This window comes from Alligator mississippiensis, chromosome 1 (assembly GCF_030867095.1).
Source record: "Alligator mississippiensis isolate rAllMis1 chromosome 1, rAllMis1, whole genome shotgun sequence".
In the NCBI taxonomy this organism is placed as follows: domain Eukaryota; kingdom Metazoa; phylum Chordata; order Crocodylia; family Alligatoridae; genus Alligator; species Alligator mississippiensis.
Window position 1 is genome coordinate 161318428 of NC_081824.1, and position 26839 is coordinate 161345266.

Genomic DNA, 26839 nt, shown 5'->3' on the forward strand with positions numbered 1-26839 from the left:
TGTGCTGGTGACCCCTTTTTAACATGTGACCACTGGCTGGATAGCACAAAGAGATGAGTGAGGTCCCAGCCACAATTTTTTTTTTCCGTTCATTAAAACAACAGCATTGATTTTCCCAGGTCAAAGCCAGGCCATTTCATGCAGCAAATCTGTGTTGAAAAGGATCAGAGTAATCATTTTTTACACGCTTGACTACCACGTGCCAGCACTGAGCTTTCAGCTGTATGAACATAGGAATGATTTAATAGAGGAAATGGCAGAAGGCTATTGTGCACAGTGAAGGCCCCATGCAACATGCATGATTGAGTCAGACACCATTAGGCCGGGTATAAATAAAACCCGCTCACTGTGCTGGCACAGAATTAGCTCAGTGGAATTCTTCTGCCCCAGTCCTGTCTAGAGCTGATGCTGTCACAGCAGAGTCCCAGGTCTCTGGCTTGCTTGGCAGTGTGACAAGCGAATCTATTTACTGCAGAGCAATAATGTTCAGGACAATACACAGTCTTGAGTCATCTCCATATACAATAGCACTACAAAACTTGATGAACACATGCTGAGCCAAAACCCAGCCCTACTGAGATAATTATTTAGCAAAATCACTAGGTGATGGATGTGTAGGTGCTGAACACTGAACCCATGTGACATAGGCCTTCCCCCAGGACTTCTCCCAAATTACTTGTCAACCTGCCATGCTACATGAACTGCTGCCTCCTGATTTGGTTTCAGTAGTGCTCATTCACTGGCAATAAATTTGCCCCAGACGGGCTCCTGTAAACAAGGAAGTAATTCAGGGAATGTGGTGAGAAAATGGAGATGCAATTGAGGGAAAGTGACAGAACAGGTAAAAGAAATATCTACTCTGGGCACAAATAGGAATAATCCGGACTGGTACAGCCTATTTGGAGGTCCCGGAATCTGTGCCACTGAAGACGCAACATGCCTGATTTCTGCATGGGCATATAATTAAAGATAGGTGCACATCTGCATATAAGCAGGACATTTTTAAGATGAATTAGCCCTGAGTCTTATATTACTTCCAAAGCGTAGTATAGAATATAAATCGGGACAGACTGTAGCTCTCGGTATTTTATATATACGTGCTGAGGGAAGGAGGTTCCTATTTTGCCATATGAAAGTTATCTTTGCTGCTGATACAAACATCAGTATGCTATTTTTTGTTCTGACTTTTACTTGTTTACCATTAGGTAACTCATGTGATCTGGGTGGGCAAGCACAGGATATGGGATGGGAGGCAGTGCAGGTGCCATGGCAATGCACATGCAGAATGTTTTGTGCTGCAACAAGTTCAGCTCAAAATTTGCTACCTAAACTTTGCAGGTGGATTATCTTTTCTGTAGCACAGCCTCACCCAAGTCTCACAAGTGTGTTGGGGGGGGGGGGGAAGGTAAAAGCTGCACTGCAAATGCTATTGCCTAACAAAGAGGAAAAAGAAGCTTTATGATCCACACCAGGCAAAGGGCACAATAAAATAAATGTGGAGGAGGAAAGTCAAAGGAAATGGGAGGAGCTGATTCAGTCACGGACAATTGACCATGAGGGCAGATCCCACAGGAAGTAGGAGCAAGAGGAACAGTCAGTCTAGCTTCTTCAAATCAAGCCAAGCAGAAACCCAGTTGCTAGAAAGAAGGGAACAGCAGGGGGAATGGGACAGGCAACCTTGACAAATCAGCAAAAGGCCTGAAGCTATAATAAAGGCGGATGCTGTTGCTAATGGGAGGAAAGCATAGAACAAATTGTGTGTGCGTGGGGTGACTGCTTTGCTTGCCCAGAAGGCTTTTCTTCTTCTCCCCCCCCCCCTTTTTTAATCCATCATAGTTCAGTTGCAGTGTTAGAAAGGAAAACATTGAACAGCAAGATCTTTGCACAAAGGCAGTTGTACTCTGATGATCCTGGGTGCAGCTATGAATGGCTTGTGCGCTCTCTCCTTTCCCCTTTGTGAGCTCAGTTCAGATGCAGCCTGCTATAGAGCAACCATACGTCCTGCCCCTTTTTGTGGAAACGTTGTTTTTGTTCTTTTTATTTTGTCTTTATCAACACTGTAGAATTGGGTTGGAATTTGTACGTGGAAAGCCACGTAAGGGGGAGGAGTCCCAAGAGGGATGGCGCCTGAGCAAATCTCAGTATCTCTTCTGGTTTTGGGACCCCATTCAGCAGGCTGCTTGAACCTGCACATCATTTGAGCGAACCTGCACATCATTTGAGCATTTGGGAATTTGCATTAACTTCATGTGGGAGGAGGGGGTGCAGATGCATGTAATACCTGTCCGGCCTCCAAGTCAAGTGGTTGCCTTTGTAAGCAACGCATCAGAGTAGAGGGGTGGTGCACTGTCGCCTTCTACCAGCACCTTATTAATTATACAGTCATGATTGATGAGCTCCCAGCCCCATAGAGCCCATTAATAAATGTGCATCTCCAAATGGGTATTTTTGATGGGAAACAGAATATTTGTTTGAACGATTAAATCCTTCTCTACATGTGCTACCACAGATGAGCAAGTTGTTATCTGCTTTGTGGCCATCACCTTAAAATGTTGCTTTGGCGGAGTATCCTCGCCCAATCCACTTAGCATGAAATCAGGTAAATCACAGAGACTAAATAGAGGGAATAGAGGCAGCAGGAATTCCTGCCCAGATATAGTGTGCCTCCTGCACCCAGACTAATAAGCAATTAATTAATCAGTGCAGATTTAAAATAGATTAAGTTCCCTTCAGTTTCACAGCAAGCACAAAGAGGTTTTTTCATTTTACTTCTACCCAAAGCACTCTAAAAAGTAGATACATTATCCTGAGCCTGCAAAAATGAAAAACCTTTGAGCCTCAGATAAAAAATAGCTTCCTCCTTTCCTTCTTGCTCTCACGCTTGCTCTCTTCCTGCTTTCAAATCAATGCAGATAGACCTCTATCTCTACAAAACTACACGGACTTTGGTGAGACTCTGTGCAATAAAGGCTCATCCTCTTGGACCTATTGTCTTCTGCCTGCTTTCTTTACTGTCTTGGTAGAACAAAAACAGGCAGTCTTAAAATGTAGTGGTGACTCACTGGCTGCCCAGACAAGAATCCCTATTAAAAGATTGTGGGCTCATATTAATCTAGCTAGTTCCTGCTACTGTCATCCACTCGGCTTCACTACATAGGGATGGGCACCCATAGTTGAGGCCTGATGTGGAGGCCTCAACTCCAGGGAGTGGAAGGTTCAGTGGGTCTCTGAAGTGGTGGTGCAGGATCAGTGTGTGTGGCAATCAGTCTCCATTTCAGTAACAAAACAATGTTATCCCTGTGGATTGTCTTGATTCAGTAAAAGAAAACCATACCACTTCTCACCAGTTGAGGAGTTTTGTTGGCCTTTAGGCAGAAAAGCTGGTGTTTGGTTACTATAGAACAGAATTTAAATACCCTGAGGGAGGCTAGGAGCTTGGCGGTGTGTTGTAAAATGCCTAAATAAAGCCCTGAGTTTGCACCGATACTGGTTACCCCTTTTGCCACTCTTTGGCATAGCATGGGTTTTTGAATGATCACATAAAAATCACAAGTTCAGTTGCCTCTGTGGAGTCAGCGGACAAAGGTTATTCTTAGCGTTGTAGCTGAATCACGTCATTTCAAGCTGTTTCTGTCGCCCTGTCTGACAGACTGCTACCACATTTAGCTATGCCAACTGGTCAATCCTTGCTATTTTTGTGTTTTCATCTGTCACAAGCTGATGCTGTAACAAACCAGCTTCATCTAGGGCCTGATTCAAAGCCCATTTATATTGCTCATAAAACTTACATGGACTTTGGCAGACTTTGGATTAGCTCTATATCCACTTTCATTTCCCGATGATTTTTTGGCTTCACTGGTTCTTCCATGCTGCGTTGTGAGGCATGGGCTCATTTGCTGGTCCAAATCTTCTCTAGTAACACAAGAGGAATCACAGCATTTGTCAGTTTGAAGTCTCAAACCATTTGGCAAAAAGTTAATGTAGCAGAGGGGTCTTGTACAAAAACAATCTGTCTCTCCCTGACTTGGCTGCTCCCTTCCCTCTGTTTTCTGTTACAGTAACTTCCTGGATATGACAGGGTCTACAGGTGTTGCCAGAGTTAATATAGCAAGTCTGACGGGGACAGTTTTGACAAAGGTCACAGAAGATGCTTGCAGTTTCTCCATTTTTTTATTACTGTCCTGATGGGGTAGTTCAATTTGTCAGGCATTTTTAAAGCCTATTTCTATAACCTCCCACCATGGAAAATTTACTATAAAACTGGATAGAAAAAAAATGATAACTTTTCTGAGTTTTTTTTATATCCTATAGAATTTATAATGAAACCATATTGTTGCTTAAGATTTTTTATGTGATCATTCAAAAACCCATAGAAAAGCTATCGTTTTCTTGTCAAATAATGACTGTATTGGAATGAATGATAAAGTTCTCATTGATTTTGGGGGGGGGATCTGGATTTCAGCTGGTATTTCTTTTCTCCAGCAAAGGTTTTGTAGTTTCTCTTTCCGCAATCTTCCTTCAGTCTGGGTGTAGCTTCATTGTGTAAGATAGCAGTACTAATTGGCCTCAAGATTCATGGACTGATTCACCAGTAAAAACAGGCTGCAGTTCAGCACTTCAGGTTTGATATTGAAAAGTTGAAACAAAAAATGTTAGAAGCATTAGCACAGGCAGTTTGTGGAATGGAGTGTGATCCCTCAAAATCCATTGGTTACTTAGTAAAAATGAAAGGAGTCTTGTCAGTTCCCTAGAGTAACCATTTGTCCCATTTTTGCCAAGTTAGTCCTGTTTTAAATATATCTCTTACCCCCTACACCAGTGGTTCTCAACCTTTTTGGACTCAAGGCACCCCTCGTTGGACTCCGGGCACCCCTCCATAACTTTTATAAATTTAAAAAACTAATTGATGTATTACAGTGCTTACTTTCTTGCAGAGGGGCCTGGCACTGGGGATGGAGGATCACCTAGGCAGGGACAAGCCTGAACTTATCAAAGCATGGTTCTCTTTCTAGGATCCTCTTAGCATATGTTGAACATATAGTAACTAATTACTTTCCTGCAGTAGCTGGTCAGTGCAATGGCAGGGCATTGCCAATGCCCTCATCTTCCTTGCTTTTACCCATGGCATGTTGTAGGGTGCTAGTATTCCTGGTTTTGTGCTTGGTAGTTGGGTGCAAGGGTTTGAAGTGGCCATTTTGGTTTGAAGCAATAGGTTTCAAGAATGCATGGGTAAATGGCTGCCTGTGAGTGATGGGGAATAGTTTTACTGGTGCTTATGACCAACTAGGCACAATGAAACCCACCTTATAGTGAGACTGCATTGGACTGCACATCTAGAAACCCTGGGGTCCCCAAAAAAACACTTAGGGAGGTGTAGGAAACCTGTCTATGGCTTATCTGAAGTTCTTCAAATCTGACATGGGCTCAGGGAACAACTGAGGTCAAACAAATTGGCATTTTCTGTTAGAATTATTTTTCATCCAAAAATTCCCAACTGGCTGCAGGTATCATAGAACGGTTTCAATGTAGAAGGCACAGGATAGAGATGCACATTATAGACTAACTGATTATAAGGTGCATATCTACCCTGCCTTCTGTCCAACTTCAGACCAACATAGATAACAACCGCTCTTGGTCTCCATGTAATTTAATTTCAAGTACTTCGGTCTAAGGCTTCTCTGAGCACTTGTTGTGTCCCTTTGCTGTGCTGATAGATAGTGCTTCATGGCCTAGAAAGCAAACAGTGGCAGAGACAAATAAAAAAAAGAAACCTTTACAATATTTACATCTTTGCAATCCATTTGTGCCCTTTCGTTTCTAGTTCTGAGGGACCACAGAGAACTGCTTGGAAACTGGGCAACCATTTTTAGTCTTGTTTGTGTCTTGCTTCTTCTGTTATCCTTCCAGGAATCAGTCCCTCTTCTCAGCTAAGGACACACTGTTGTTGCCTTGTCTTTTCTTTAACCTACTTTGATGCTAACAGATTATATAAAAAGAGAGGATATTAAAGCTCACTCAGCTACTGGCGAGTTTTGTGATCTGAAGAAACTCACTGAGGCCCAGAGTAAATTACAAAACTAATCATGTTAAGCAAGTGTGTGGGTAAATCATGTTAGCCTGAGATTTATTCTTTCCCATCTGAGCAGAAAGAAACATGGAATAACCATGTTGTGTAAGATTGTTTTGGCTCAGGTATCAACAAGAGATAAACCATGTTTTCTGTGGTCAGAGGCAAGAAGAAACTGTAATCTTGTCCCAGCCATATATAAACATGATCATTTTTGTAGTGTATAGACAGAAAGTCAGTCACTTGTTGTATCTACACTGGACTCAGTAATTTATTAACATTTCCTATCAGTGCATTGCCAATGGTGCAGCTCCATCAGAAGCAGGACAGACCACCAGCAATTAATTCATCATACTCCAAGTGAGCCTAGATGACACAGGTGTTAAAAATCCCAACAGCCTGTCTAAATGAGTGCTTTCCCTACTCTTGCCATGAGTGGAGATATGTTATTGAAAGCACAACGGTAGGAAATTTGAAGAATAAATGGCAATAGAGACAGAGCCATATGCCCACTGAAATCAGTCACACCACTTTGGTGGTACAGCATCTGGCCTCATTTGTCTCAATTTTCACATTTATACTACCTAAATAACAAAACCTTAATAACAGTCAGAAGTATGTTAAATCATGCCAGATATATGGTGTGTGTATGTATATTTCATACAGTAGTATTTGATATAATTAAATGTCATATTTAGTTATATTTTAGTGAAACATTTTGAACACGTGGGATTTTGGGAATTTCATGTGAAAACCTTTTTTACAAAAAGCAAAATGCCAATAAGTGGATCTGTTTCAATTTTCAAAAAAATCATTTTTGAGCTTTGGTAAAAAATATTTGATTTTGAAAACCAAAACCAGATTCTTTTTTACTATAAACTAAAACCCAGAGAGACATACTCGTCCTGGAAACTGGTATTTTACAGAACGATTTTACTACTTAAAGGGAGGGGGTTTATATTAATCCACCCTGCCCTGCGAACCCTGGAAATATTTTACCAAAATTAAATTGTCCATAATTTATTTTGTTTTGGTTGAAAAGCCGAGAAACATTTTGATGAAAAAATGTCAGCTGCTTCTGATATTTACCCTGCTTTGTAATGTGCTATGCTATTCTTGCAGCATAGGCACTATAGAAATATACATAATAAGTAATTGAGGATGGCCATTAATTTTAATATGTTTTATGCTTACAATTTTTTGTGTTGAAATTTGGTAACAGGCTGCTAGGGCGCCTGTGACAATGCATATGAAGGAGCACCTTAGCTAGGTAGCGTTTCACCTTTAACATATAGGTACATAGAGAGTGTGATCCGTGAGCATGCTTACAGCACAAGGCAGAACTCCGAAGCAGCGGTGTCAAACTCATCCTGCGCTGCAGGCTGGATGAGGGGCACAGAGCCAGTGTGTGGATCGGATTGGGCCCACAGACTGACCCCATGCCCTGGGAGCAGCGCACAAGGCCAGTCTGATGCGGGCACTTCATATAGTACATGCTCTGGCCTAGTTCTGTGCACTTCACGCACCATGTGCTGACCCCAGTCTGGGGCTCATATGTAGAGCTTCCCCTGGGTTGTATGCTGCATGAGGTGTCCACACTGGACCAGCCCTATGTACTCTGGCTCCGGTGTATGGGGCCAGTCTGGACTGGCCCAGGAGCCAGCATGCAGGGGACCACATATAGTGCATTCCCCAGACTGGCTTCTATGTTGCATGTAGCACATACCAGACTGGCTCTCTGCACCACATGCAGCAAGTACATGGGGTTGGGGCCAGCTTTTGCTGTATACATCATGTGGGATCAGTCTCAGACCCACCAGCTGGATCATAGGGCTCCATGGACCATATCTTTGGCACCGCTGCTCTGAAGGATTCCTGTGTATACAAAAAGGTAAATGCATGTCTGAAGAGGACCTGCGTCCTTCATTTATCAATACTGTGAACCACAGAAACCTTTGACTCACCATGTTCATAGGTTGGAGGCTACTGAAGTTAACAAGAGTCTTTAATGGGTTGGAGATTCAGCCAAAGGTCCTTCTCCTGTCTGGCAAATAGGGAATGACTATAGTTTATCCCTTTCCCTTTTGAAAACACCAGGGAAAGTCTATGCAAACATATGAAAAAGCACTTGAGTTGTGGAATGAAGCTCTGTATTACCATCAATGCCAAAGCTAGGATTGTTCACCCAGTATTACATCTGTGCACTTTGGTACATGCCTTGCAAATAGGCTTGGCAGAATTCAATTTTTATTTTCTAGTAGTTTTGATGGATAATATCAATGCTTGTTTTTAAGTATTTATTTAGATTTTTATTGATTTAAATTTTCAGGATTGTGCAGTTTAACTGCCTGCCATGATAAATATAACACTGTAGGACTGCCACCAGCTAAGCAGCGGACCTGACATCAGTCTCGGTCTCCGTTTGCCCCTAGCTCCCTTGTCCACTTTGTCACTTCCTCTTCCTTTGTTCCCAGTTCCCCGGGCTTTCTGGGAGTTGCAGTCCAAACCACAATCCACACGGTGCTGTAGGACTGCTCCTATTGCTGTCATGCACTCCATCAGCCATTATTTTTCTTATTTTTCCCTTTCTATAAATTTCTATTATTAAGGATGGGAATATTTTTTGTGTTCATCTGTGAGTGTGTGGTGAAATTGATGTTATTCAACATTTACAAATAAAAATCTAATCCTGCCAAACCTAATGATGAGATACCTTTAATTATAGGATAATATGTTGTTTCACTGTTGATACCAGTCAGATGATGATTGAGGAAGGACAGTGAATGAGGCAAGGCTCCAGAGATGATTGGTTAGGGTACAATAAATGAAACTAGGGGCCACAACCAGGATAGAAACAGGACAGGAAAGGAGCAAAAGAATTGCCATGTGGGATCAGCCCAGTGGTGTATCTCATCCAGTGACCAACAGCAGTTGCAACAAGGGACCCTAAGGCAGGCAGTTAGAGAATAACTTGCCCAACAGAAACTTTTTTTTTGCTCCTCCTACTTAAAAGTCAGCTCATGGCATGGAGCCTAGAAGTGATATGTGGAACAGCTGCCCCATTTTGTGAGGGCCCTAAGGAGAACACAGCATTTGGTGAGACAATTAAATCTGCATTTGAACACAGGGAGCTGAATGAGGCTTGCACAAGCAACCTTACTTTGTGTCTTTCCAGGCATTTGAACACTTCACTTTGCAGCCCTAGCATTTCCTTGACAGAGATTTTTATACTGGAAAGGGTTTAAACTGGGATAGCCTGGGATGCAGGATGCTTGCTTGGGGACAGGAAGCCCAGCAGGACACTTTTATAAGCTTTTTCACAGAGCAAATGGCATGATGGAAATAAAATGATCTCATCAGACCAGCAGCACCCACTGTCAGTGGGAAAGGACCTAGCCATTTGCAGTTGGCAGAAAACCAGCAAATGTTAGTTGGAAAATGAGAAGTACTTTTGTTATTTGCAAATGCAAACACTGGAAGGTCAATATAGCTTAGCTTTTACCCAAGCACTGGTTTGACAGTAGCTTAGATGCTGTTTACATTTAACTTTAAATGAATGTAGTTCTTGAGATGCCGCTAAATGATTTTATCTTGGTTTTTAAATAAAATCCACATAGAGTCATACTGCAGCCCTTTCCTGCTGGCATGTGGCTCAGTTCTTGCAGCCAAGAGATCCATTTAATAGTTTCATTCAGGCTGGCTGGCTCTGGCTTTTGTTTTTGTTCTGTATTTTTCCTCCTAATCTCTCCTAGGAGGGATAGTGCAGCGGCTACCAAACCAACCAACCAAGTTTTTTGATCCCATCTGTCTCTCTTACAATATTAAGCCATGAAGAAAAACGTAACCAATTTGTTTTTGATTTACAATCTTTTTCTCTCTGTTTCCCATCACTTTATATGCCCATGCTTGCTTTCTTCCACATGCTATTAAGCCAGCACCATATTTACAGTGGTTAGTAGAACAGCAGGTTTCTATGCCATTTCAACCGTGTCTACCCTGTAGTTTTCCAAAAACTCCTAGACCATTGCATTGCCACCATCAGCAATGGTGCCAAGTTAATGTAGAGCAGTGGGGGACAAACTTTTTGGCAGGTGTGCCACAAACTAAGCCCCACACCCTCCCCAAGTGCCACACAAATCCTTTCCCCTGCCTAATCTGCTGCTCTGCTTTATGCTCCCATGCCCTGTGCTCCCTACCAAATCTGCTGTTCTGCTTTCTGTTCCCTGCCCCATCTGCAGCTGTGTTCCCTGCTCCTTCCCTGAACTGCGTGCCACGGAGGCTCTCCATGCCAATTATGGATGTGTGCCGCAGGTTGGCTGCCCTTGATGTAGGCTGTATGTGGGCAGCTGATGGACTTTTAAAACAGTAGGCTTTCTACCCAGGGGTTGGAGGGCACAGTAGTTAAAAATGCCTGTAGTTGATCTTTGGATGTGTGCTTCCTGTCCTTTAGGCCACCACTGGAGAGCCATTTACAGTAGTGCACCAGTGAGAGAGTTTTTTAAATCAATTCTTGTATAAATAAGGCTAATGAAACTCTGGCAATGATAACCACATTAAGAAATAGTTGTTGCAGGTAAGTTTCTACAATAAGTTTCTTAACCAGTGTACAGAGCAATGTTTTATCCCCTTACTCATATGACAATGGTATTAGAGTGGGAAATGTTCAAAGATGCAGGTGACTCTTAGCTAAGTGCCTGTATCCAAGTGACTTTTAATAGACATTGTGTGCCAAAGCACCCTTTGCACTTTACAAGTATTTCCCCTAAATATTTGCATTTACCTAGTTGGTGACAGGGCTTTTTAGCATGAGCAGGTTAGCATTGTTCTCAGAAAATGGTCCACTAGTCAAAGAAAGCAAGGGAACCCAAGATAAACCTTACTAGTCTAATTTAATCTTAGACATTGACCCTGCTGCAAATACTTACAGTGAGTCTCAGTCAGGGTGCCATGGCATGCCGGGATGCCCTGAGATCCTTTCAAGGGTGTTTCAGGGTTTCACGCAGTGTTAGCACTGTTATATGATTCACAAAATAAACCCAGGGATTTCAAGTAGGAATCCATAGTATTAAAACCCTTCTGCCCTGTTTTGTTCTTTCTGAATTCTTTGCAATAGAAACATTGCTCTATTATTGTTCTGTATTCAAAAAACGAGTGAAAACTAAGAGCTGGCATTATCTAAGGAGTGTCTTGAGTCAGATGAGAGGCGCCTCCATTTGGAAGAGGGGTGCCTTGAGTCTAGAGAGGTTGAGAACCGCTGTCTATGCACATCAAGAAATATATGCAAGATCCAAGTTTGGAGATGTAGATTGTCTTAGGCCTAAATCTTGGACTTATGCACCTAAATATCATTGAGGATCTGGGCTGTAATACTATATGTACTGTATGTTCACAGTTAAGCAAACTCAAACCTTCATGTCCCTCTAGGTTATCTCTGAATGCTCTCTGTGGGAGAGGATTGGATACATTTGTTAAAAGAACTCTCCTTTGGAAACAGCAGAAATGAGAGGAATTAACTGTGCTAGCATCACTTGACAATTCATGCATTTTTAGGTTCTCAGAGACGAAGACTCATCCCGGCTTTATCACTTGATACAAGTTCCCCAGTAAGGAAACCTGCCAATAGCCCTGGGGTCCGTTGGGTGGATGGCCCACTGCGAAGTGGACAGAGAGGGATTGGTGAACCCTTTGAAATCAAAGTCTATGAGATTGATGATGTGGAAAGACTCCAGCGGCGACGAGGAGGGGACAGCAAGGTGAGTGTAATCCAAGCACCTAATTCCCACTTTTCCCTCAAGGGCCTGATTCTGAAAGGTGCAGAGTAGCCTTTGGGACACTCTCAGCATCTCACAGGAGGTCCACAATCAAAATTTGAAGTTCATAGATGAGCAGCTATAAATCAAGTTAGCTTTCTTCACTGGAAGCTCCACTGGAAGTGCACTATGACAGGCCGTGAGGTTGCAAACTCTTCTTGAGGTGGGACACCCAGTTGAAGGGACAACAAATATTTAAGGATTTTAAAAAAAAACAAACAACTTTAATAATTAGGGGAAAAAATGCTACCACATAACTGGGTAAGACGGAACATAAAATCAAGGTTTAAAACAAGCTGTCTCCTAACACTTCACTCACATCTGCCCAGTACTTTTTTCTCAGTCCCCAGCTGGATCCAGTGGACGGCAGGAATTGTCACTGTCTCTGCACTGAAATTCCCCCTTGACCCCAGAGTTCTTGGCTTCTCTGCGGCCCTCAGCAGGCTGCCTCTGTCCTGCCACTCCAGCCTTTTCAGCTGCAGTCCCGAAGTGGCAGATCCCCTCCAACCCCACTCTCTGAGGCTTCATACCAGCAGGCTTCAGTGGACTCCAGCAGGCCGTATGCTGGAAGGTACACACATAAGCATGCCCACGTGCATATCCACTCTCTAGCTCTCTGGGTTTTATTTCCACCCCCAGCTTCTAAAAGAGTTGGTGTTCTCAGGAAGAGGCTACTTCCAGCACTATCCAGAAGGCAGAGTGCAGTGAGCTACACCCAACCCTTCTACAATGCAGCCATAAACACTTTCCCCACCAGAACAAAAATCCATCAAAAAACCCCACTTTCAATAGGGAACAACAAAACAAACAATACAACTATATCATTGTTATACTCACAAACACTCCTTCCATCTGTGCCTACCATGGGCTCCCTGGTCCTGGTCTTGAAGGATCTCTACTGAGAGCCACTGCCACCATCTCCCCTTAGATTGGCAAGCAGTTGTGCTTTTGATCATTTTGATTTTGTGGCTATGAATTTTGCCTTTCTCTGGCCATCTGCCCACGCTTGGTCCTCCCAGCTTTTAAAAACCATCTAAAAACTTTAAAGGCCATCTCTGTAGCTGGTGACAATTGAAATTTCATGGAAAGGCTGAGGGAACCGAATTTACACCAGCTATGGATCTGCCCTGAACAATATTTTATCTAGTTTTTCCTGTTCATGTCTCTTGGTTTTTATCCCTGAGGCTTCCCATCCCTTTTGAGCACATCACATTATTTGACTTCTGTTTATGATATTGTGTCAAAATGATTGTGATTCTCACACATTTTTAAATGATTGTGCACCCTCCTCAAACACCTCAATGGATATATCTACATGGCAGCCTGCAGCACAGTATAGAAACACTCAGACTAGTATTAAATGGGCTTTCCTGAGAACAAGTTGTATGGTATACCAGAGATCAGCACAAGGTAATTCATCCTGCATCTAGGCTGCAGCCATGGTCAGTCTGCTTATGGTATATGAGCTAGCTCATTTACACCTAGCTCAGGGGTCTGTACTCAGTATCTGATCACTCTACAATAAAATAACCATTTTGATTCATTGGAGCTGCTTAAAAATTGAGACATTTTCACAAAAAACCCTTTGCTGAAAGCTCTTGAAGGCTGGTATTGTTACTTCCTCTCTTGTTTACCAGTAATAATTGCATATATTATGTGCAGACTGCTTCAATACAGTTTGAGATGGATTTCCTACACTAAGGAACTTAATTACTGTATTTAGTTGAATATAAGACCCCTTTGCCCTCTGCCCCCACCCCCAACTTCTTCCCCTTGCAGTATCCCCACCTCCTTTATTATCAGACCCTGATTCCCTGAGCACAAAGAAGAAAAGGGCAAATTTAGAAACACTGGCTTTGAAATAAACATGCCTGTAGATATTGGTATATAGGGAAATTATTATGGGTGCCCGTAGACAGTTCATCCAGAATTGATGGATTTTGTCGTGTTTGAAACTGTTGCAAGTCGTAGCATAGTACTCCACAAACACACTTTCAAGCACCACTTTTTGTACTTACTTATAACACAAATGATTTTTTTTTTAAGGAAAATGTTTCGTGTTCCAGGCCAAATCAGCCAAATCAATTCCAAATCCATGGGTCATTCAAGAACCATATTTGGCCCTACTACCAGCAAACATCCTTCCTGCCTGGGGCTTCTGATATTTCCCAATCATTTGGCGGGCATCCTATGTACAGGCCAAAGCCAAGAGGCTTGGGTTCAGATGCCCCCGACTTTTGCTTGCCCTCAGCCATATGGCCGCAGGAGCAAGCGAAGGAAGAGTCTCCCAGTTCCACAAAGTAGGCGTAAAGCCAAGATCTTCCCACTGGAAATGTAAGTGGAAGGTTAACTATACATTACCTCTGCCCAGGTACTACCCTATGCCAGAAAAGTGGTTATCCACTGTACCTAGGAAAATCACCTTAGTGGTCACGGTTTTTCCAGGGGAAATACTACCACCACATTGGTGATCATAGTATTTCCCCTGCCAGGTAAGTATAGTACAAATGATGCATGTTATTAATCCAAAGCCAAAAGGTTTATAATTTCCATATAGTTCATTGGGCTGGGACCCAGCAGAGCCAAATAGCATTTCAAGCCATGGTGGCACCAGAGCTTAGCACTGCTCAGTATGTGTGTGTACTCCAAGTACCCCCCACAAAGGATGTATGTGCTAATTAGCCCTTACTCCCCAACTCATGTCTGGAACCAGGTGATCTTGTCACAAGTCTGGGATCCTCCAAAAATATATATGCAGATGAGGCGCAGGGCAGACTGGTCCAGCTCTGCCTCCTTGAGTGCAAGGCCACATTAATCATATGCACCAGGCTGAGAGAGGAGGTAACAGAGGATTTCTGGGTGAACTGTTTAGGGCCCCATTTGATGTTTGCTGGACATTTAGGGCTGCTGATGAAACGAGGATCACTGGAAATGGAAAAGAAAGGCACAGCTCAGCTGTGGGAATGAAGTAGTCAAAATGTATTCAGTGTAGTGATTTGAAAAAGTGTCAACGCTGAGGCGGACTGTGTTCAATGGGACACTACCATATATTTTACTGAGATGGGTTCGTGCACTAATTGTACGGTAGGTTCCCATCAACATGTTTCCCCAATGTGTTGTGGTTACAGCTGACTGAAAGACAGCCTGGCTGAATGGATCTGACACATGTATTTCATCTACTCTTCACCTATTCCTTCCCTACGCCTCTTTCCCGGTCAACAGGAGGTGATCTGTTTCAACGCCAAGCTGAAAATCCTGGAGCATCGCCAGCAGAGAATCGCTGAGGTTAAGGCCAAGTATGAGTGGTTAATGAGGGAACTGGAGGTGACCAAACAGTACCTGATGCTGGATCCTAATAAATGGCTCAGTGAATGTAAGGACCTTGTTTTATTGCCTGTACTCATAAGCATCCTTTGGTTTGTTTTACTGAGGGTGGGATAAGAAGGTTTTGTGATGTGGAGGCTAGGATGTGACCCAATATGGTTATAAACTCAATTGAACTGACGTGTGACCAAGGAGTCCAGGTTTAGATTGACAGTATTTCTACAGCTCTTTGCATATAATTCCTATTAAACATTGCCAGTAGAATTGAACGGTCCTTTGCCTGACAGCCAAATACTGGAATGGCACAGCATTATAATGGTGGATATTGCCACGGCTAGATTAACACTCGTGCGTTTCAGTCCACAGCTCCTGAAAATGAGATTTTTTTTTTTGGCTTCAGATCACTCAGACATATATGCTGTATTATAAATCATCTCACCTACTGCAGAATAACACTATGAAGTCAATTTGTCCCTTAGTTCCAATGGAGTTACACCAGGGATTATTTTGATCCTTTATAGCCAGAAACGAGTAAAGTTCATTGAGTTTCATCTTAACAGGAATTCACAATCAAACCAGAAATAATGTCAAAAATAAAAATCCAGAAATAAACATTATAAAAACTACAAGGGTTATGCAAGAATCAGTAATACTGGCAAGCTGAGGGGTGAGAATCAGAGATGGAATGGTATATTAAACATCCAATTCTATTTTATTTAGGAAAATTACGAATTAAGCCGATGTGTTTTTTGTTAGTGATTGCCCTTTAAGTCACATTTTTTTTCTTTGATAATTGCACCAGCAGAGTGTTGTGAAAGCTGTTGGAATGTCATCTAGTTATCAAGAGCAAAAAAAAAAAATTATAAAGGCAACCACTGAATATTTACATATACCAGCATTCACTTGCTCACTTGGTGCCTTTGCTTCCATTTCCTGGTTGTGAAACAAAGACTACACAATTCCAGGCCCTGAGCCAAGTTCGGAAGTGATAAATAGTGCAAATCAGACTTGGATTTGCTGAGATGTACTACAACCAGCCTACCGCTGTCTAAGCAAATCTTATTTGGCTTAATATATGTGCTGCAGAGCTCTGAAGAGAGATGCAAATTAGATTAATCCCCTCCCCACTTTGTACAAGTGCAGTTGCAGAGCACTTAAGGCAGGGGTGGGCAAAATATGGCCCATAAGCCTGACCTGGGCAACGGAAGGACTTTGTCCAGCCAGCAGTGGGTTCCTCGGTCCTGCCTGGCCCTGGTGCCGTCTAGCCCATGGGCATGCCCATGCTGCCCATGACAGCAGCCAGTGGATGGGCAGAAGCTGCTGCTGGGTTTGGGGGAAAAGTGGCTGTCTCCCCATCATTGCTGCTGGGTCCTTCTTGCTGCAGCCACCCAGAGTCCACACCCAGGCTGCCCTGGAGCTTCTCTCTGCTGCTGTCACCACCGTCTCCAGGCTGCCCAGAAGGGCAGTGCTTAGAGTAGAGAGAAGCTGGAGGGCAGCCTGGGCACGGGCTCTGAGCCGCTGCAGCAAGAAGGGCCCAGCAGCAACGATGGGGAGGCAGCCACTTTTCCCCCAAACCCAGCAGCAGCTTCTGCCCATCCACTGGCTGCTGTCATGGGCAAGTGGGGACCGCTCTTCCTCTGCTCCCAGCAGCAGCTTCTGTTCAGCCACCACCACTGCTGCCAGTGCTCAGTGGGTGGGCGGTCCGGAGCGCAGGCTCCAGGCTGTTGTTGGGCAGAGGAGGGTGCTGACCAGTCCACGACAGCTCCACAGAACTGGTATGTGGCCTGTGGGCCCAAATAATTGCCCACCCCTGAGTTAAGGCATGATACTGTGGATCCAAAGGCAAAAGTTCAGTTTTGCTCCGGACCCACGTTGGATTTGCACCTGCAGTCAGCTCAGCTGTAAATAGGTTCCTGGACATAGTTCTATCCCACCTCACTCCTTCCTGTGCTACTGGCCATAGAAATTGGCGTGCCTTAACAATGTTAGCCTGATGAATGATCTAATTTGGTAAACCGTCTTGCAATTTTTGCTTATAAGTCAATTAGAGTTAAATATCCTTTATTACTGATATAAGTGATACATTTTAACGTTAGATCCACAACCGAGACAATAAAATCAAATCTATGTACAACAATATTATAGATTCATGTCATGATTTACTATTATATTAATGTTTTTATGTTGGTGGGCTCTATTTTTAGTATAATATTTGTAGTTCGGTTACTTTGTTTGAACTTATTTATATTATGGTCGTATGTGTGTTATGTCATTTTCGGGATCATGGCATTTAGCCAGAATCCTTAATAATTGAATTGACTTGAACTGATGAATGATTTTATCACAGGAGGACCTTTGAACTCAATGCAACTTACTTGAATAAAACCTTCCAACTCTTTGATGTGTTAGTTAGACTTACCTCCAAATAGATCAAGCCAGCCCTGGGCATCCAGGTGCCCAAACTCAAGAAAGCACTTAAGCCTGTGCTTAAATCGATTTCTGTTCAGCAGAGTGCATAGGACAGTCAAAAAGACTTGAGTACATGTCCTGAATAAGAATCGATTGAAACTCGTGCATGCCAAACCGGGGCCTGAATGGAAAGGGGGTCTAAACAATGTAATATTCTGTATATCCTGTAAAAGGTTAAAGGAAAAAGTGACATGCACCCATTTTTGTTTCATACCAGTCAGTAGAAATTACTTGCAGCGAGTACTGTGGTTGTTGGCAGGGGAGCCACTGACAGAGAATATGGCTGTGGAAAGTGTGGTTTAGTGTACAGTAATTCCTGATTCTGGCGAGGAGAGGAGAGTATGACACTACAAGAAGGAACCCATACAGTATTCATATTATTCTTTTTTTAGCTAAAACCCCAAGTGCAGGTTAAATGAAAGCGCCAAATCAAGGCTACCTCTGTAGTGGCCCACAACGCTGCTGGATCTGACTTGCAGAGCACTTGTACTGAGGTTGGGCACCAAGGAGCTGCACTGGGGCCAGGCTGTTGGAAGCCACATCCATGCCACAGAAGGGGGGGGGAAGTAGTGGCAATGCAGACACAGCTTCTGGCTGTGTGATCCTAGCTCAGTTCCCTGCTAGGTGGAAGCTGTACTCGTGCTGCAGCTGGGCAGTGGGGGGCTGGGAGAAGCGGTGGTGGCATGGCCTCAGCAGGGGTGATAGGCAAAGTTCCTTGCTACTGACACCCTGCTGAAGCCACCCGTCCCACAGACTGCAGCTGCTGGCCACTGCTTCTATAACAATACTGGGCTCAAAGGCTTGGATTAGGCCCATGATTCCCAGTAATCTGTGTTGCTTTTTGTCTGGTCTTCCCATCGGCTTATTTCCTTTCTTCTAGTTGACCTGGAGCAGGTATTTGAGTTGGATTCCCTGGAGTACCTGGAGGCATTGGAGTGTGTGACTGAACGTCTGGAAAACCGTGTGAACTTCTGCAAGGCCCACCTCATGATGATCACCTGCTTTGACATCACTTCCAGACGCCGATAAAGAACAAACCTCAAGAGAATTTCAAGCCACCCCAGTCCCCTTCCCGCTCCTATTGAACAGCATCCCAAAGACAACAAAATGAGGATGAAGGTTGGTGTCAAGTCTCAACTGTGTGTGTGAGAGAAGAGATTTTCTTTATTATACCGAAGAACAATTAATAAAATACACAATGAATGCAAAAAAAAACAAAAAAGAAAGATGTAAGGATGTCGAATCTCCTAGCCTGAAAGAGCACTTTGAGGAGCCTCTGAGGACACGTTTGTATATAAGAACTGCTAGTAGAAAAGACTCTTCCGCTACGTTAGCCGAGGAAGCAGGAGGGGTGGTTATAGGACCATGGCAGAGAGCTTCGTAAAAAAGAAATTACACAGAAAGACTGTTTAAGTGCCTTGCAAATCTTTATTATCCAAACATTTATGTTCATACTTTCTTGTGTACAGATGGTGCTAGTCAATAAAAGAAAAAGGAAAAAACAGAAAAACAAACAAAAAAGCAAAACAAAAAACAAACACATTTTGAAACGTATTTACAGCTTGTTTTTCTCTTGGTGTTTTCTCCTATTTCGGATTTGCTGTTTCTAAGTAACTTGTGTTTGTAGAACTATTTCCTAACCAGTACAACATATGAATAAATGTTAACTGTCTTTTATTGTTACCAGAGTAAGGCCACTCAAAGAGAAAGTTAACTTTCCTAGATGGTTCTGAAATTGTTTCCAGCAGTGAGCAAGGTTATATGATCTATTCTTTGCTCCTAAAATGCTTTCATCTGTCCAAGGACACAGTAATATTCACAATCTGCATATTCTGTAGTGTACAATGGAAGAGGACAAAGAAAACTACTGCAAATATCTTTTATGTTTGCTCTCACCTTACCATTTGTTCTCCTTTTTGTTGTATTTTTAGCCTTATACTAGTGATGCCAGAGTCATGCTTAAAGAAATGCTTTCATCCCAAGCCTGTATTTTCAGTTGCTGATCATTTTCTAGGAAACTACCTTTTGAGCTGAAGGGATTCATGCTTATTATTCCAAAAAGGTGTGATTTGTTTTATAAGGAGGGAACAGAACATCTGGTACATTTTAATTTAGTCATTTCTTGAGTTATCCCACTTATGCATTTTTCACCGCGCGCGTGTGTGTGTGTGTGTGTGTGCACGCGCGCGCACGTCTCTCTAAAATATTTCATAGATGTGGTGACATCTGACAAGTGTGTTCTGCTCAATTTTAGTTGGTCAAGAAATAAACAAGAGTTATAGATGAGTGGACATAGCACTTGGACTATGTGGAGCACGTCATTCTATTAAAGTCCAATTGAAATCCCATTAAAGTCAATGGCAAAACTCTCACTCACATCAACAGAACTAATATTCAGGCTTCGGTGCCCATCACATATGATCACCTGGTTATTCATGTACCTGGATAGCTGTATAGGGAAAGAAATGTCCTTATATAGCTTTCAATGAACATGCAAATATTTACATTTCATTTCATAGCACTGAGTTATTTCCATGTACAGTCTGGTGGCTCACTTTGCTTTTGTAGTAAGTATAAGTTCTGCTCCCAATTTCACCACTGAAGTCTTTTTGCAGTGTAAATGTCAGCATGAAACTGAGAACAGAATTCAACATATTTATTTCAGTATGCGTCTACCTACTGTTTTTAAATTTAATTTCTGCCCCCCTGCAATATTAATGCACCGTTATTGTGCCCCTACCAGCAATCCCTTATGGAAAAGTTCTATAAAAATTTAGTAAGATTTATAGAAATTACTTGAATCAAATGGGAAATCACTCTTTTATAGGTTTGCATTATAATAGCCAATAGAATTTCACAGAGAATTGTACTCTTTCTACAGACACGAGGACACTACAGAGTTCTGTATTAGTGATGCCATTTGCCTTTAAGTTCTGTTGAATCAACGGAAGAAAACCTGTAGGAAAGTGATTTTTGTTCAATTCCATATATTTTTTTCCATGTGGGAAACTCGCTTGCATTCTATAGAGAGCGTGTAAGAGATATTATATATCTGAAACACACACACTAAGGTAGAAAAATACTACTGTATAACCTACGGGCAGACAGTAGAGTAACATGGGGTAGGTGAGCAAGGCATGTGTCCTGGGCCCTGCTTAAGAGGAGGGATACCAGGACTCTGGGAGGCGGTGGAACAGCCTCAGTGGCTTGCCTCTAAGATGCTCGTTGCTGGCACAGGTGATGGGCATCGCAGAGTGCCAGGTATTCTGAGAACTGTGGTTTTGCAGAGAGCATATCCTTGTAATTTGAGTGCAGTTTGCTGCAGCTGCTGGGGGGACACAAATGACGCCCATTTTTTTGCCAATTAATTCAGCATTTCTTTTGCCCTCTGGACATGGACTTCTGCAGCAAAAAATGGGGTGAAATGCCCACCCCCCCACCCAGCAACAGCAAACTTTGTTGCTACTGTAGGGAACTACAGTTCCCAGAATGCCGTACACTGTTTGCTGCTGTTCCTGAATTTGCAAGTGAGAAGCTAGGCTGAGAGGAGGCAGGGGAAGGGTTAGAGACAGCTGCCCATGGTGCCTTTTCTTCCATGTTATACCTCTATGGGCAGACTCCATATCTGATGACTCGAGGGGTAACGTTCCTGTAGACCTCATACATGTAGGTCGTCTAGATGTTCATTCTGCAGTGAACTGCACTGCAAGGGACCTCTACTGAGAGGTCCTGCATGTGAAGGACTTCTACTGAGAGATCTGCTTGAAATTAGTAGATCTCTGTGTGACCACAGTAGGTGCCCAAGCAGTTTTTTGCAGGATAAAGGCCAGAGGTTGAAAGCTCTTTGGCACTCGTGTTTCTGACTTCTGGGATTGATTCTGCGTGGACATATAGAGGATGGATACAAGAGCAAGCCTCTGTTTGCAAAAAGCTTTCTAAGATCTTATGGCACTAGGCAACTACCTAATAAAATGATGGTAACAAAATCTATGTATGCATAAGATGGCCAAGTTGCAACTATTCTAGGCTTCATAAATTGGAAATTCCCATCTTGTGTGCATGTGAAATACCAGCTATACCATTATGTTAGAGTTCCCTTTATGCATATCACTAGACTTTATCAGCACTAGAGCAGGGGCTCAGGGGGATGCACGATGTGTTCCTTAACCAAAAAGAAGTTGCATGACATTGGTACATTATGTATGTATGTGATAGTACTTAGTATAGAGAGATTATAAATGACAAGAAAAATATGAAAATCAAGCAAGTACTTGATGCAGACAAAATTAAATGCTACAAAGAGAGAACGCAAAGAAAATGTTCTTATTACCAGACACTTGACTTAGCTGAACGGATGGTACTGTCCTTATGGCCTTGGTCCCAAAATCTCACGCATTTTACAGATCACTTACATGGTTTTAATTTTGCTTCTGTAAATCCCTTTTCTTTAGCTGTTAGCTTGGTAGAATTACTTTCAGAGTTATAGTGCAGTACTTGTTACATGTGCTGTTACATATAATATTTAGACCCATTGGTCATGATGGTTACCATCTTGATTGTTGTGTTGTGATATTACTTTTGAAGATTACAAGGCATAACAAATAAGCCTGCCATCTATCTAGCAGTCATTTTAAATGATATGTAAAGTACTGATCTTGTTAATCATACAGGACTAAATTTGATCCCTGAAATCAACAGAGTATATGCCAAGAATGAATTTGGTCCATAGGGGTTTTATTTGCTGAGCAGAAGCACAGTGCTTACAAATATTTTATTTATGACATGAGTGCCACTAAATAACTATTATTAGTTTTATCAGAAATCCATATTGCGTGCTAAAACAGTTTTTTCTTTGTGCACATTTTAATACCTGACAATATTTTTGAGAGATGTTGTAATACATATACAACAATGACAATCTGCTAAGATTTGCCATCTGAATCTATGGAGCTTTTGCCTGAGTGAGTACGGCTTTTATTTTGGAATTTATTAGCCTCCGTTATATATTTCAAGCATCACTGTAAATACAAAATGGAACATTTGAAAATGTCTCTGACCGTACTGAATTGCCTTCGCTCTTGGTGGGCCATGTTTTAAGGAAAACCTATAAAAAAAAAAAACTTTCAAGTCCAACAGTTTCAGCAGGTGGCAATATGGCTGCTAATCTTTCGCTGCATTTCAAAGCCCACGAAATGCCTATCCAAATATGTAAAAGCAACTTGATGGAATGCTTAATTATTTGCAGATTCAAAATGGTAAATGTATTGCTATGGGACATCTTTCCAATGAATGGAATAAGAGGATAAGAGAGGATGTTTAGCTGTACTGGACATGTACATTAACTGAATGTTTCAGGTCTAGGGGTTAGCAGTGACATGGCAGCAATGTTGGCCTACTTGGGTTTTAAGGTTAACACTTGGCTTACGTAAGTGGGAGAAAATTGCAAGTTCTCTAATGTCAGGCACTAGCAAAAGATTAAAAGAGACATCAGTGTATTGGCTTGCATTTTGGGTCTAATTCTGATATCACTTATGCTCGGGTAACTTCAGTATTTATATTGATGTGCGTAAGCTTTGAACTTATTTGTCAAAAATGAATTCAAATCAAACCCAGATCTGAGAACCTGTGGCACTGGGCAGAGCTTGGAGCCGAGCTCAATCGATCAGTGTTGGGCAAAACTTAAAGATTGGCTCCTACTGCAGGAGAACTTTGGGAAAGCTTTTGTATCCAGTGCTTCAGCTACTGAAAAGCACAGCCAAGGTTATGGAAACCCGTAGCTCCTTGTGAATTTTTTCATACCCATCTCTTTCTTTTGTCCCCATGTTTAAGCCTGTTACTAACCTTGGAGTTATTTCTGACCAATGCTATTACTTGTAAGCAACCAAAGGGATTACTTGGACAAAATGCAAGCAAAAAAGTGATGTTAGTACAGTCCCTCCATGAAGCAACATTTGCCAGTTATACTGAGCCTGATTCTTCTCTCACCAACTCTATTGAAGTCTGTGAAGTTATAGCTACATTAAAAAAAACTAGGGGGAGAAAGAATCAGTTACCTTGTAATTTGAGTGCTTGCTGAGCTGTACTAGTGTTCTCCTTTTCTCTCTTCATGTGCTGTGGCTTGTTTCTGCCAGGACTGTATATGCAGAATTACTCTAAAAATATGGCAGGACTGGACCCATAAGCCTGGAACCCTCTGCCCATCACATAGTGCAATTTCTCTAATTGGCATGTTGTAGAAATAACAAACCCTGAATGTGTACAAGGCTTGGACGACATGACCCTTCCAATCTTATGTTTCCAGCTTGATGCTGAACAATACTATGGCAATATCCTGTCTGACCATGGCCAAACTAAGTGCAAGGTATATAAACAGCATATAAAAGCATAAAAGGTACATAAGAGGTTCTTCTTTTTGTCTCTGTGTCTGGGAATTACAGATGTGAAAGCTAGCAGCAAGGCTGAAAAAGCTAGCAGCAATTACAAAAAGCCCCCAAATATGCAAGGAACAATAGGCTTCTCAGTCTTTTTCTTTAATGGTTCCTCCATTAGCTCAATAACGTAGTTTGTTCTAAATCAGTAGCTATTACCATAAACTCAGGGTCTGAATTATGTGACGAGTAAAAGATATGGACTACTCCGCAAGTGTTTCTGGTTTGGCTTTTTTTTTTCTGAGTGAAAAGCAGTAACAATATAGCTGTGTATGTACAGAGAGGCATGCATATCTTTTCAGAGCACACTAAGTAACACACACACACACATGCACACACACAATATAGCAGTGAACAATACTATAAAGGTTTTATTGCTATGGGTTTGGGATGGCCAGGCAAGTCACAAATAGCAAGCATTTAAGTTATGCCATTCACCCTATAGGAATACCAATAAAACATTTATATTGCTATACTTCAGCATGCAGCTGATTTATGCCAGGCTTCATAAAAAAAACTGTATTTGAAACATTTTAGAGGGTTTTTTTTATATTTTTCTCCCTAGTCTTCAGCCTGTGAATCCAGGTTCTCTTAATTCCCATATATAGGCTTGAGAGTGACAGAAAATTTAAAACCTATAAAAAATGATCCAAAATAGCTTCCCTGTATGTCAAACTGTCATGGATTTAAGGGCAGATATCTTGCAACCACCAGTGTTAAATACAATGTTGTCTGTATCAATTGAAAGCCTGGAATTTTAGCTTGCCAATAAGATAATGTGCGTCTGTCAAGCCCTGATGATTTGTAAACCAGTACCCTGAAGCCTGACTTTTAGAGGACTGCATCTAGCCAGCATAAGTCCTTTAAATCAGTGGTTTATTAGATCTGCAGTTGGAGGGCAGGATGATGGGGTTTGGGTGGCTTTGGGAGCTGGTAAGCAGTTTGGGATTTTAGAAGCAGTTCTTATTGGTAGGCAAAGTGCTGGCAAATACAGGGGAGACCAAATAATGTAAAATGTGCAGTTTATTGTATAATTTCCTCATCTAGCACATAGCTGCAGAAGTCAAAGAGTCCATACCATATGGGAGTAGGGAAAATAGACCTAAACAGATCCCTTGTTTCACAAGTCAGTTGATAGCTTGCATGTTTTATTTCTTACTAACCACATCCAATTTCTGCAGCCTTAAATAAAGGCACAAATTTAGGGAGAAACTGTCTTGTCCCTATTAAATCCTTGAAAGTTTTGTCATTGACTTTAGTAGAAGTGGTACAAGTCAATTGGATTTGTTATTTTGGTCTTTTTGCTAGTGCAAAGGGTGTTAAGTAATACTCAGCAATTACCAGAGATCCATGGCTGGTTGGTGCTAGCTGTCTGAAATAAGTTTCCAAACAATCCTAACAAAGTTATGAAAGACTTGTCAACTCCCTGTTCATGATCCCTGTTTGTTGCACTTACAGGGCCCTCATCACAGAAGGATGATCAGGTGAGGTGATATATCTAGGTATGTCTAGATATATCTCTATATAGATATTTAAGCAGGAGGCAAATATGGGATGATAGTATAAATGAAGGGCTGAAAGTTGAATAGTTAATATGGGTGATAATCTTTGCAGCTAACTTCAAAACATTCTTAAGGGGAAAAATCTGACTTTGAGTGGTCCTACTCAAATACTGCGCATACTTTTTAATAATGGTAATGAAATGGTGCTCGAGGCAGTTTCAGCTATATCTATATTACATATACTCTATTATAGATATGGATGTATTCACCTTATATATTGTATATGTGCGTGTGAGAATTTACTATACAATACACACACATACACATATATATTTTATGTATACATAGATATTAACTTTTCTAATTTTTACTTCCTTCCTTTCCTGATGGGAAGCTGAAACTGCTGGTAACTAACATCCACATCATATTCTATGTATGAAGGATATAATTTATTTGTAAACTCAGGATGTTCTTGTTTTATAGAGTTGCTTGTATTTTATAATTTATTTACACATCATAGTTGGAAATGCTTATCTAAGTGCTATGCATTGAAGTGTAGATTTGCTGAATCCATTTCATTCTGTCTGTGGCTCTGTTCTTTCTCATAGTAACCGTGTTATAAAATTGAGGTGGGGAGTGGACAAGCCAATGGATAAAGAGCTTATGCTGGCTCTATAAGTGGGATGTTCCAGGAGATGGATTAGTAGCAGATATATATTTTATCAGCTAAATTTTATTAGAATGGAAAGATGGAACAGATAGCATGAGGACAAGTAAAAAATATGGAAAGTCGCAGACACTTGCAAGCTGGTCAGATGACTACGTGGAGCCTTTTGCCATTAAAAAATGTAAAGTTTATTGTTTGCTGGCTAAAATCTCTTACCTTTTGTGGTATATGAGGTGTGAAACATATTGTCAAAAATATGATGTTTGAAAAAAATCAAAATATAGTGGCATTAAATGTTTACTTTTATCTTACTGGTATTTATGCTTCTCAGCCCTGACTATTTTGTTTGGAACAAAAGTTTTCTTTATGGCATAGGGATGGGGGTGGGGGGCAGGACTAGGAGGGAAGATTTTTTTAAATTTTTTTTTAATCCACTGAGTGCTGTTAGGGTTTGGCAGCCAGGAAATAAAGCATCATGTAGAGGTTTCTGAAAACTGGATGCCTCAGAAATCAAGAATCAGCAGTTGACAGAATTAAAATAGCAGAAAAGTAACTGTCTGATAAAACCATCA

At 41.7% G+C, this 26839-nt stretch overlaps 1 protein-coding gene across 1 annotated transcript in view; it reads left to right on the forward strand.

Annotated features, from left to right (window-relative positions):
* The window catches only part of KIF26B (kinesin family member 26B), a 498361-nt gene extending 471777 nt beyond the window's left edge, over positions 1 to 26584 (forward strand). The window contains exons 13-15 of the mRNA XM_059716126.1: positions 11618 to 11820; positions 15100 to 15250; positions 18551 to 26584. Of these exons, the coding sequence (XP_059572109.1) occupies positions 11618 to 11820; positions 15100 to 15250; positions 18551 to 18699 (503 nt within the window). The 3' untranslated portion in view covers positions 18700 to 26584. The remainder of the gene's footprint in view (positions 1 to 11617; positions 11821 to 15099; positions 15251 to 18550) is intronic.
* The last annotated feature ends 255 nt before the right edge of the window (positions 26585 to 26839 follow it).